The 14,148-nt window shown below is 33.3% G+C and overlaps 1 protein-coding gene across 1 annotated transcript; it reads right to left on the bottom strand.

Moving 5' to 3' along the window:
- Nucleotides 1-3,192: 3,192 nt before the first annotated feature.
- On the bottom strand, nucleotides 3,193-10,038 carry LOC132757198 (uncharacterized). Its single transcript, XM_060748403.1, has 2 exons — nucleotides 9,819-10,038; nucleotides 3,193-9,504 (listed from the first exon to the last, which is right to left on the bottom strand). Exon 2 carries the CDS (start codon nucleotides 9,456-9,458, stop codon nucleotides 7,767-7,769), a length of 1,692 nt encoding a protein of 563 aa, XP_060604386.1. The 5' UTR covers nucleotides 9,459-9,504; nucleotides 9,819-10,038; the 3' UTR covers nucleotides 3,193-7,766.
- Nucleotides 10,039-14,148: the final 4,110 nt, after the last annotated feature.

Genomic DNA, 14,148 nt, shown 5'->3' with positions numbered 1-14,148 from the left:
TATGTATATTTTTCTATGTTCCGGTTGTTACATGTTCACAATTTTGCATTTTATGTAACATGTTCTTATGAACAATGACAGTATTGAATAAATCTTGAAAACATTTCATTGGTCAGTTCTTAAATTACTAACAAGTTAAATTTCAGATATATAACTTTTGATTAACCATGCCTACTCAAGTTCTATATTACTACACATCCAACTACAGATTATTTGATGCTGCTTTAACGAGTTATAAATCTTATCAAACATTAACGAGATCACCACTTACAAGTACGTCCATGATCTCGGTTACTCAAGCGCATGAAAATAGCGAAAAGCACACAAGAAAAACGAACTTATCCGGCATTATCAGTTATTTATATGAAATGGATACAAAGTTTATAATTTTCATTTATTTGACATATTTATGAAGTATTTATATAACCGCTAACGACTGAATGGTTTGTTTATAATAAATGTTTGTCAAAGTATTTTAGATTAAGAAGCTTTCTTTCGGTTCTTTTTTCGGATTTCAGGTTTCTTTCGTTATTTCCAAAGGTGTTGCAAATCTGCATTCTCCCACGCAGTGATCTCTCTTTACAGAATTACTGTCCGTAGCGTATCCGGTAAAATGTGTTGATTTCAATAAAACGTTGCCATTTATTAACTTTCTGTTCAAATTTCGATTTGAATAAACTTTAATTACTTAAATGTTTTTTCTATGTACTAAAACGACATTCACAATAATGGAAATAAAAGAATTGCATGACGGTAAAAATGAACTGAGACGTAATACGAGAGTTAGTTCAGTTTAAGTTGGGGACATTGATAAATAGAATTTTTTGGAAATGAATCGTAATTTGTTGGATGGAGAAATAGTATTTGCAAAAACTCACTTACTTAGAACAGATTTTGTTTTGTTTCCACAATAAACAGTTGTATAATTGATAATTTAAAACAAAATTGCCATTTCAAATTCACAATTTTAATTACTTGAAAAAAGAGAAATCCTGTTCATATGCTGTATGAAACTGCTTTCGTGTTTGCGCATTGCGCATGCGTATTGTTGGATTGTCAAAACTGTTATCGGAAAAGTCTACTTTAACTATATAGTAAGGTTCCGGTTTATTTCCTGAACAGTTCATTATGAGTTTCATTTTTAAATCACAAATTACATTGTTATATGATCACATACTTTCGGTGTGTGACAGGGATGTAGTACAACGTTATATTATGGTTACAGTACAATGAATGACAAAGTTTTTTATCCTTTATATTACAAGCACAAGGGGTGTAAGGTAAATCTTTGCAGTTTGCAAGGTAATATGGATTACTTCCCATGATTACACTTAATACAATGTTAATGATAAGGATAGAGATTACAGACTTAAACAATTTTTTACAGGATTTTGTTTCATTTTAAAAAGGCCATTTCTTTTATTTATGACATTTTAGGGTGTTTTAAACCTGGTCAAGTTACTTTGTAGGGCCACTCCCCTCGGCATTAGTCAGGACACCGGCAGCTGGTCCGCAGTTGTTGACGAAGTAGCGATCCGGTGTTACAGCCTACGGGGGGCTTCTATTTAGTTGAGTTGTGTTTGCTACCAGCCAAGCTGTAAATCTTTTGCCGATGCCCTGTGCCTTCTCAGCGACGTGCACGCTCCGAGGGGAAGTGGGAAGTGAGACAGCAGGCGGATGCTGAATTTTCTCATTTATAGCAAGTTTTTATTGTTTTTGTTGTGTTTTTTCAGTTTCTCTTGTTTATCAGTGCTTTTGTAGGTGAGGTATATTCAACACGGAGAAAAAGATATTGTATTTAATGTAGTAAAACTCATAAAACATTTACCACTTAAGCAACTAATATATAATAAAACATTTCATTACTGTTACATCAGAATTTAAATGGCACTTATTAAGATTGCCCAGTGATATACCTAAGCATTGACAATCATATTATTAAACTTCACTTAAATATTTCTAGATTGCAGATCAAAAATAAGTAACAACTCAGTCTAAACGTTCAGAACTCTGGAACCCAAAGTACGTTGATATGTAGCATATTAACACACTTTGGGGTCAATAACAAAGTGTGCTGTGCAGTTTACCGCATTTTGGGGTCCAACAGTATGTTTGACCCCCAAAGTGCGGTGTAACATTGCTTTACTTACCAGGAATATTTACTAAAAGTGAAGCCAGGCCTATATTTCCAATGTATGGCCTTGTCGTCTTGTAATGTGAGCTGCTCATTTCACATGTACATAATTAGGTACATTTTTTTTTATTTATAACGACTTCATCGAATCATTCAGAGAGAAAAAAATAATTTCTTGTTAAAGTGACGACAGCCCTGTGTGTACTATATAAAATTGACAGCAGCGGTGCTTTTTAAACTATATAAAAGTCACAAATATCCAATGAAAAGAGTTACAAACGTCCAGCATTATAAATGCCCATTTAGGGACTTACTTTGTATTACGTTACAGCCTATTTTGCCCGTCACTCTGTATCAATTTCATGTGTGCTGTATATATTTTGAACCGCTGCAGGTTTCAAATTACTTATTATTATAGGATCACCTGTCAATATTTAAACCATAATTTTCATATCGTGTAGTATACCCTGTTTGACATTACCAAGACAATCTACCTGAACTAAGGTCATCCGAAATAACAAATGCGTTTGCAAACTGTTCCAACCGAACTAGCGTAAAAGAATTTCTATCAGTATTATCATTTGCAATGTTAAAGGTGGATTAATTGACTAGCTAATGGGCTTTTTATTAACTTTTTACCGCGCTGTTCAAGTATTGAAGCAATATAATTTATTCATTTTCGTAATGGTATGAAGTATCAGTCATCGAAATACATGCAGATAGAACTCGCAGCAAGATCTTGACATAAATTGTTGAACAAAATGGATATTATGTGGTATTAATATCAATGCATTTGTTGCTTGTTTAAAGGCACATAATGCCTGAGAAACCAATAATGTTATCCTTCGTTAGGAAGGGCTTACATAAGTTTTATAGCGATTGAATGATTTTATATCATTTTCGCTGCTGATACCAGGAAAAAATAGGACGTAATATGAAATTATTTGTCTTAAAGTAGGAAAATGTAAACAAAATGGTATTTTGAGTTCCATACAAAATATTGAATCACTATAATTCAATTAATTGACAAAAGGCAATAGAAGTAAAGTCAAGTCACATAATCTATTTATTGGTAAATGGTACATGTTCATCGCCAAGTAACATTTTGGCGGTACAATAAATGTAGAGAAAAGTAAGATGCATTATGAATTATACATTATGAATTATACATTACAAATTAAGAACGTACATATGTTTCAGTGTACAATAATTCAAACTTATGTTTTAAGTAGATTCAGTTCATAGTTGCCTTGCTGAATAAACAAATTTTGCTATGTCAACAATTACAATTTTGTTTGATGAATTTATTTAAATTAGGCCATGAGCAATATCATCTAGGTAACCATGTTTTCCTTCAGTCATTATAATATGGACATAAATGTATTAATAAAAATGATACTCAGTTTCAATTTGTTTCATACTGAATTTTGTAAAGAAACGTTGGTTTCCTTCATTATTTTATAGCTAAAATAAGGAAAAGATGGTTTAGGTAATAGGCCCATAAGAGACCTTTTGGAATAAATTACAAATAACCCAAAAAAATAAGCTATCGAAAAATGAAATAAAAGCATTTCTAAAGCAGAATCAACAAGTTAAATTCATAACAGGAGCTGTCAGTTGGACTATTTTCCGTGCTTGAAAGTAGAATAAAAGCAAGGGTAATGTAAAGTTTTCGATGTTTAAAAAGAATATGTCAAAATCCATGTTGGAATTGTGGGTATTGGACAGTGACCTTATCCCCTCAAGTTTTGAATTTGAAAACATGGATTTTTTAAAAGGCTGTCTTACAATTTGGCCTGTTTACATAATCTTTCTGGTTTGTTACTGCCATTGCTTTTACACATGGCATTACAGACATTACTCTCAGGATACTTAAATTAGCCCAAATGTCATCAAAAGCAGTTTTGCATGTGGAAAGAAGTGTATTTTTCAAGTCTGTTAAAATTAAATAAAACAAGAGCGATCAGTAATCACATGTGTTGCCTCACGATGGCCAATTTCATGTTGGGACAAAGTTTGTGACAGACGGACAGACAGACGGACAGTGCACAACTAGACTTGGTACTGATCATTCCTGTAAAGTTTGGATAAAATTGCACCAGTAGTTTATGAGGAGTAGTCCGGACAAGCTTTCGCGTATCTGGCAACACACAGAAAAAACACATTTTTATCAAAGGGCCATAACTCGGCCAAAAATCATTCAACCGGAAAACCCTTGCAATATGCGCAAGGACTTGAGCTACAGATCAATCCTGTAAAGTTTCATTGAAATTGCTTTAGTGGTATAAGAGAAGTAGTCCGGACAAACTTTAAAATTAAAAATTATTAAAGGGCCATAACTCTGCCAAAAATCATTGAACCGGAAAATGCTGACAATATGCACAACAAAACTTGGTACTGATCATTCCTGTAAAGTTTGGATGAAATTGCACCAGTAGTTTATGAGGAGTAGTCCGGACAAGTTTTGTGACGGACAGACGGACAGACAGACGGACAGACAGACGACGGAGAAGTGATCCCTATATGTCGCCACTACTCCGTAGAGGTGACACAAAAATGAGAGACGATATATGGCGTTGAACTAAGTTTTATCTCTTTTATAACGTGTGTAATTTCTTTTATTTATCAATTACAGCTCTCTTTGCTCTAAACAGATCTAACAATGTCATAATGTTAAGCATAAATAAAAGAGGTACCACATGGGGAAAAATCTCTAAAAAGTAGTCTCTTCATTGAAAAGTGTGAAATTATATTTATAATTTGCACTGTGTTTTTTATCAAATATAATGTTCACTGATAAATCAATAATTCACTCAAAAGCATAAAATAAGAAGATTAATAAGCCGACATGTTAATAACATACATACAACACGCCAAAACATATATTAGACAAAAATATGAATATTTAAAGGTCATAAAAATATAATTACTTTTAATTTATAATTAATAATTATACACATCTAAATGGGGTTAGCTGGCAGGCTTGAGGATAGAATAAATAATCAAAGGAAATATTACAAAAGAAAACAACAATAAAACACAACAAAATTTCAAAAAGACACTTTTGACCCGCGCACAAAATATACTAATATATGAAATTATTCTTACTAATTCTAAGTTTACTCAATGCTAGATCTGAACTCCGTAAAAACATCCAAATTCCTAAATATATTTGGTTGATTCAGATTTGGAAAAAACATGGGTAGGAAACTATAATACCTATGAGTGTTGGCATGTATTTAAAGCAGCATTCTAGTCTTCCTTAAATTGATCAAGATATCCACATTTGATAGAGTTTGCTTAATTTACCTTTAGAACATATGAAATATAACTTATTGCTCCATCAAATGATAACATTGTTACTATGATTTTGACATGCAAAAATATACATTTTGATATACTGAAACACTATAACTTGTTCACATTTTGTATTATTTCCGTTAGTGTAACCAAATAGCATAGTTACTTTATTCAATTTTGGCATGTTCAGTTTATCTATACAAATTTCGTGCATTGATTTATTGCTGCGAGTACATTCTCAAAAGATATGTTCTATAGTTTCATCTTAAAGGCTACACAGGGGACCGTTTATTTATCTTATTTTGAACAAAGGATCATTCATACACAAAGTCCAATATGAAAAAGTGCCCTTTGCCAATTTGAACTGTAAAAACACTCAATGTCAAAATTTTTGAATTTTGCTGTTTTTCATATAATTGGCTATAACCTTGTAATGTATAAAAGGAGTATCTTCTTACTTGGATTAAATAATCTTTTGGAAAATGAATGGACTGTCTTCATACGTGGGCACAACAATACTTGAGACTATGCTCAAATCTGATATTAGAAAATGTTAGTAATTGCTACACTGTCTCTATGTAAATATTTAATAAACATTATCGACTTCACACAAAGTAGATATTAAAAAATTCTACACACTATTAGGTGGTCATAATATGAAATTATAGTGTTATAACTGTTATTAAAAATCTGCGAGGTTTTTTTTAACAGCATTTTTTAACATGTAATAGGGAACGCAGCTTTCCATTTATAATTTATTTGTTGTTTTATTCAAATTAGGCGTATAAAAAGAATTTCACAGATTTCAATAAATTTCTGTGATTCATATAATTTACTCAACGATCTTTAAATATGTGACTCAACTATTTCTTTCATAATTCTAAGGCTTCCGGTCCAAAATATATATCAAACAATAAAATCAGAATTTCTATATGGTTATGTCAATATAATATTAATAAAAAAATAATATTTATATGACGGTGTCTACTACTTTTAATAAATTACAAACGATGATAGAAATAGGTAGATAACTCATCATTCCAAGTTGATAACAAATAATAGAAGTTTTCTACACTAGTTCCAGAATTATAACAGCTAAATAGATATACATTTCTAACATCGGCATATTTACAACACTGGCAAATGTATGATATTCACATTCTATACATCTAATGTTCCTTTCTAAGCAAGTAGCACATAAACGATCATTGTATAAACTATTTAAATACCTGCCTATCTCTATGTTGAACATCTGAACTTTGATTAAGCAATTTAATGTTTTAATGGCTTTTAAATAGACAAAAAGCAAACTCTCAAATTGGTTATAATGTAAGTCGGCGCGACTTAAGTTATTAGTTAAGACATAAAAATGTACCCATTTATCGGCTTAATATAAAAGTCCATATACAACTTATGCAATTGCGTTGTTTTATTTTTGTGTCTTTCAAGCTTCACAAACTCTTGGTATTTACTTATGAGAAACGCGACGGGCGTAAATTAACATTATCATGTAGGTTCTGAGTACGACAATTTTCAATAAATTTTTAAACATTTTTAATCACAGTTTGTGAAATCCATGCATATCCAAATAAAAGTAATTAAACATTTATTGTCCAACAATTCCTTCAAGTATTATCAATAGCATATAACATGACCGTGGAAAAATAAATTATTTCTAATCATTTGGGTCGTTTTCTGGAGCAACTTGTAAATACGGGTAGTTGCCTTTAAAGGCTCAAGGAAATTAAAATAAGACATTTAATTTATATATTTACAATTAATTTCAATGTGGTCGTTCAAAATTCTTTAAACGAAAATTCTTAAAATAGGAGAAAAGAATGTAAATAAGTGTTCAAGTCCATAGCAGTCTACAAAAACATGTCAAAAATAGATGCAATATATTCACTTAAAAAAGCGTAGAAAGATATTTACTCCATAAATAGAACATTATAGAGTATGTCCCAACTAATCAGTAGTCGTTGATATTTTTGTTTACTAAAAGGTGTTAATATTATTGAATGTTTAACTATTCTCTCATATAGTGTCACTTTTTACAAATATTATAAAACTTGTGCTTCTACAATGAACATTAAACTTGTTACCACTTTTGCACGTACACACATGCCACTCAAAAATAAACATGTCGCAGTGTGACATACCATTTATTTTTTCAGCTAATGTTTTACCAGACCATATGATAATACTAAAATGGTGCTTAGGGTAACTTACAAAAACAAAGTTGACTCATAACACTGTTTACATGTCCGTCAAAAGACGATGTCAGCAAACCATAATTCTTTTAGCGGATACTAAATCTATCTTTGATTTTTGCTTAAAGGACAGTTTCTTGCATGCATCTGATTTCGAATGTTTTGATTTTAGTATTTCCTGCCATACCCACGTATAAACATTCTTTACCTGTGTGCTTATCAATTGCGATACTCATTGGCTCACGAACATCTTTCGATCCAACGAGGATTCCTATTTTCGTCAAGTTCGAGTTTAATTGAAAAATATTGTTTGACTTCATGCCAGCAACGAAAACCGTACCGTGTTCATCTATCGCTAATCCATGGGGACGATGTAATTTCTCGTCCCTAAACACAGCTCCAATTCTATCATCGGAATGTATTTTGATCACCACATGTCTATCAGCATCAGACACATAGAGCGATTCTTCGTCCAAGCTTAGAATTATAAATCGTGGATCCATAAACAACTTTTTTCCAAAACAGTCTCTATCCAGTAATCTAACTACTTGACCAGTTTTATTAAGGACTGTAATTTTGCTTGTAGGTTCATAATGTGACATATACAAACAACATTGACTTTTGCTGTAAGCCAGACTGCAGCAATCCTTCCCGACTTTAATGTCTTCCTTCCTATCCACAAAGTCTGAGTCAATAATGTCAAACAATTTGATTTTGCCATGAAGTGGTAGAGCTACTGCTATTCCAGTTCCATTTATGGATACTGCACTTGATGGACTTGATGACATAAATAATTTTGATAAAACATTTCGCCCGATTGGGTCAACCAACACAATTGCATTACGCAAGTATGCTACAACTACGAGAAAATCATCTTTGATTAATAAATGACTCATGTTTGTAGGACTTAACCAGTAAGAAGACAGATCAACATCAATATCGTTCTTATAACAAGCTGTTTTTGTCAGGAAAGTTTCTGAGAACAATATGTTTCCAAAGTCGGATTTTTCAACTATGCGGCTTTTGTTTGCTTTGAATTCGTATTCCATAAGCTCAGTTTGCTTATTTAAGCATTCAAGACCCTTCGTGACGGTGGCAATACTTCGGTCTAGTTTTTTGACGGCAATAAAGTTTGAGCAGCAGTTTTCCGATTGAGACTCCACAGAACGTAACATAGTTTTCATAGATTGAACGTTGCACGACAGAGAATCTATCGAAGGTTTAAAAGTGTTTTCAATCTCATCACATTTCTTTAGGAAATGACATTCAAGCTCTTTGATCTTACTTTCTAAGTTTTGTCTGTATTGATTTATAGATTCTCGAATTTTATCTTTCCTTTTTGTCGTTAGTTGATCGATTGTGTCTTCAATGTTTGCCAGTTTATCAGTTGCTTCAGCAAGTTTTGTGTCAACTTCTGTTTTGGATATCTCGTTTTCCCTGGCTACTTTGTAAAGAGATGTCCATTTTTTATTTCGACATCCGTCTTCGTGATTACAACCTTCGTTTGTTATACATTCTGCGCATGCGAAGTTATTACATTCCGTGCAAAAATACTTCATTTGTTTCATGTGATGCTTCAAACAGTTCTCAAAACGTACATCCTGCGGCATTTCATCTTTACTTTTAGTTGAATGTTCAGGTTTATACTTCGAATGGTACAACAAACAGCAGTTACACATATATTCACTGCAATCAACACAAAACCCATCAGCTTCAACAAGCTTTCCATCACTGTCACAATGTTCGCAAATATTAGGAATGTACTCCTCAGACGATGTTGTAACAATGTCAACATTTCCATTTAAATTTTCCATTTTCTTGATTTTAATTGATAGTGTTTCTGGTTTTCTTGTTCCCTGCCTATAAGTATAAATAGAACAGATTAACGAAATGTTCAAATACTGTATGCGGCTTGAATCCATGCATTTCATAGCAAACATGCAGCTATTGCATTAATAAACATTAACCAACCAATGTAAAGGTTTATAACACAACATTGATATTCTGAAGGGGAATGGTTATTATGAAAATTGTTGTTAAAGAAGAAAAAAGACATTATGTATGGTGATATACAACCAATAATACGATAGCAAGCTCAGTTTAATCCAGAGACATAGATAAATATTTTAGTGGAGGAAATGAATACCGTTTAGTTTTTGTAAAAATTCACTTACTTTAGTGTATACTAATAATTTGAACAGCCTTATGTTGTGTTTCCACAATAAACAATTGTATGACATTAAATTCACAACTTGAAGTACTTGAGAAAATACAAATCCTATTTTTTAATAAACTCACAAGTGGGTGTTTTCTTTACGCTTGCGTAAAGCTATCATCGGTAAAGTCTACTTTAACTCTATAGGTAGTCGTACAACGCTTGACAACCCTCTAATTTACAATGTATTAACCTTTATTTAGACTATTCATATGGACCTGCACATTATATACACAAGGGGTGTAACAGTTTGCAGGGTTATATGGATTATTACATTAAAGCTGTAAGAACCGCGTGATTCATGTAATTTTCTTTGTTTGAGAGTAGCGAATAAGAAGAAAATTAATTTCCCTGAATGTATTGAGTGACCGCTAGGTGTCGCTATTCGTATAATTTTGCACGTGCAAAATTATCGATTCAATAGTCATTCAGCTTTGGACAGTCAGACTGACCTGTACACTTATTTTAAAACCGGTTTTGTTTACAACGTGTTATGGCTTCGGGCGATGAAACTAACAGTTCCAGTATGAGTAATACAGGTATACATGAACAATTAAATGTGATATTGTCGGAGCTTTCCAGTTTGAAGAAAGAAGTACACAATAACAACGTTTCTGTTTCTTCAGAAGTAAAACATTTAAAAGCTGAACAGGAGATAAAGTGGAAGTTCGAAGGTAATAAGCAGCAGTATTGTTTCAACAGTGAACTTGCGGACATTGTTAAGCAGGCCTCGTGGGCTATTGAACACGGCAAATTTGAGTATTGTGGTGACCAGCTGAAAGAGTTGGCTGAGAAGTTGCACGTTAGAAATAAAGACATAAGGATAGCAGATAGTTCCCCTGCTGGGTGGGATACGGTGCGTCAGTATAAGTGCAATCCGGTAGCTAGCGATAGCGACGATGAAGCCAAGATCAATAAAGCGGAAAATCGTGCACTCAAACGTAAACGTTCTTCCACTAAAGGACGTGGCGCACGTGACATTGTGCGTCCTGTTGGTCCTAGTTTTCAGCAGCCTTATTCTTCAGTGCAAAGCGGGATGTCGGGCCGGGGACGTAATTTTCGTCCCTCATTTGCTCCAGTCTTGCCATACGGATACGGCTCCAACTTCGCTTATGGTACCGGAAGCGGCTTCCACGGCGGCCCTGTCAACCCAGGGCCATGTTTTCATTGCGGAGAGAACACCCACTTCCGAAGAGATTGTCCACGAGCGCAGTCATCAGCAACTTCCGGTTTCGGACAAGCCACAGCAAGGAAGTAGTTGTCAAGATACAGACATTTCTATGAAAGATGAGTATGATTGTTCACGGTTTACACATAAATATCATGAATATGAACAAGGTCAAAAGAATATTAAGGGCAGATTAAAAAGTCATATTGATTTTTGGAAGAAAATTGGTGGTAATGATTTCATATTAGATATTATTGACAAAGGATAGATTCCATTGTATTCTCAACCAGTTAATGTTATTTGCAAAAATAATAAATCAGCATTATTAGAGCAAGATTTTGTCTCTGAGGCGATAAATGATTTACTTGATAGACATTTGATCAAAAAATGTTCGAAAATTCCCTATGTAGTTAACCCTCTTACCGTATCAGTTCAAAATTCAGGTAAAAAACGTCTTATACTTGACCTGAGAGAGGTTAACAAGCACCTGTGGAAGCAAAGTGTTAAATATGAAGATATAAAAATTGCTCTTTCCTTAATTAAAAAAGGGTGTTTTATGATAAAATTTGATTTAACAAGTGCATATCATTTTGTTCAAATATTTGAACCGCATACAGAGTATTTGGGTTTTAGTTGGAAAGACCAAGATGACAATGTCATATATTATAAGTTTTTAGTACTTCCTTTTGGTTTATCGTCTGCCTGTTATTTGTTCACGAAATTGTGTAGGCCTCTGATAAATAAGTGGCGTGGAGAAGGATTGCTTGTTACAATGTTTTTAGATGATGGATTAGGGTGCGCGTATTCATTTGATAATACTGTGAGGTTAAGTCATATTATAAAAACAGATTTACTTAATTCGGGTTTCGTACCTAATGCTACCAAATGTATATGGGAACTTGTACAGATATTAGAGTATCTTGGGTGTGATTTGAATACAATCAATGGTACTATTTCCATTCCCGATCGAAGATTGTTAAAAGCACAAGAAACTATTGATTTTTTGATTGGCCTTATTGACAAGAAGTTTAAAGTTCCAGTAAGAAAAGTTGCTAGTGCAGTTGGTCAGTTTATTTCTATGACGACAGTCATTGGGCATATATCTCAAATTATGACTAGATATTTAACTTTAGATGTATTAAATGCACGGTATTGGGATGAGCGCATTTTACTCAGTGCAGAGAGTTATGAACAGCTTTTATTCTGGAAAGGTTACTTGTCGTGTATAGACAAGATAGATCTTGAACGATCTCATATCTGTACAAAAGTAGTGTATTCTGATGCAAGTGACACAGCTTAATCTGGGTATGAGGTTAATACCTTAAATGGGGTATCCCATGGCGTCAGCTCAGAAACAGAACGCACCAAATCTTCCACTTGGAGGGTATTGGTTGCTGTCTACAGAGTATTGTTGGCTCTAGGACATTTCCTTAAAGGTCAATATGTTTAGTGGTTTACTGATAATCAAGGGGTTAAGGATATAGTTTTAAAGGGTTTTATGAGGCAAGAACTGCAAGAAATTGCCTATGCAATTTTTCAGTATTGCATGAAGAATGCTATTTCCTTAGAAGTAGAGTGGGTCCCAGAAAACAAAATGAAAAGGCAGATTTTTTGTCGATGTTGTCTGATTTTGATGACATGGGAATTTCCTTTGATATATTACAAAGGCTAAATGATCAGTTCCGTCAATCAGATGTTGATTGGTTGGCGTCATATTATAAAGCTAAACTGACAAAGTTTTATTCAAGATTTTGGAACTCAGATTGTTTTGGGATTGACGCCTTTTCGGAAAGCTGGGAAGGGCAGTTTGGGTTATTTGTACCTCCTATATCTGTTATTCATAGAGTAATTATGAAATTGGCTTGTGATCATGCACATGGAGTATTAGTTATTCCTTGTTGGAAGTCCGCCATATTTTGGCCGTTTATATGCCCGAATGGGTGTTTCATAAAAGAAGTTGTAGATTGGTTTGATTTACCTACGGAAAGACATTTTTATATTAAGTGTAAAAATGGAAAAGGTATCTTTGGAAATACCGATTTAAAATTTAGAATGTTAGCTTTAAAATTACAGTTTACTCAAGGGAAATAATTAAGTTTGTATTTCTATTAAGTAATAACCGGATGGTCTCCCTTGCAAAAGAAAAATTGCGGTATCGCACATAGCAGTATAAGGGAAATAATTAAGTTTGTATTTCTATTAAGTAATAACCGGATGGTCTCCCTTGCAAAAGAAAAATTGCGGTATCGCACATAGCAGTATTGCTTTATACGGCGGGATCGCCTTTTGTATTGCTTGTTACAAGAACATAATGCTGTATAGCATTTTTTGTTATATAAAATTACAACAATAACAAGAGATAATAATAACAATGCATAAATTTGAGTTTGCGCTGATTTATATTATTGTAATTTTTCTTTTTTACATTTATTTCTGCAGATATACGCTGAAGATATTGAAGAACTGCCGGATGTTTTGGCGGGAAAAGTGGACTTGCTCCCAGACCTGTTGCGTAATTCAAGAGCACGAGGAACGGACAAAAAGTATACTGGTGCATTTTTACGTTTTCAAAAATGGGCTCTGTGTAATGGGTTGGGGAGTAGGGATACTTTGCCTGCTAAAATACTGACAGTTGCAATTTATCTAGCATCTCTTGTTCAGACTGTAAATTCGCCAAGCCCCATCGTTTCAGCTTTTTATTCTATTAAATGGTTTCACGAAATGTATGGATTAATTTCGCCTACATAATCAAAATTGGTTTTAAATGTTCTTGAAGCTAGTAAACGACTTCTGTCAAAGCCAGTTAAAAGGAAAGAACCTATTAATGTAGAAATTATTAATAGTATTTATGACAGATTGTATGTAGAGTATAATATAAAAAGTCAACGAATTATCTGCGCTATTTTGATTGCATATGCAGGTTTTTTAAGAAGTTCTGAACTTTTAAAAATTCGTGTTAGAGACATAGTGTTTAATTCTACTTATATGTCTGTTTTCATTGAAAGTAGCAAGACAGATAAATACAGAGATGGGGCTTGGGTATTGATCGCAAAAACGGGTACAAAGTTATGCCCAGTTGCAAATGTTCAGAAATTAATATTGTGGGGAGAATTTCTGGATG

The sequence above is a fragment of the Ruditapes philippinarum genome, unplaced genomic scaffold (genome assembly GCF_026571515.1).
Source record: "Ruditapes philippinarum isolate M1 unplaced genomic scaffold, ASM2657151v2 ctg5372_1_1_1_1, whole genome shotgun sequence".
NCBI lineage: Eukaryota > Metazoa > Mollusca > Bivalvia > Venerida > Veneridae > Ruditapes > Ruditapes philippinarum.
The sequence above is the reverse complement of the archived record's forward strand: the minus strand, read 5'-3'. Positions and strand labels throughout refer to the sequence as shown.

Excerpts from the sequence above, each read along its gene's own strand:
- LOC132757198 (XM_060748403.1), bottom strand. The coding sequence starts at position 9,458 with ATGGAAAATTTAAATGGAAATGTTGACATTGTTACAACATCGTCTGAG.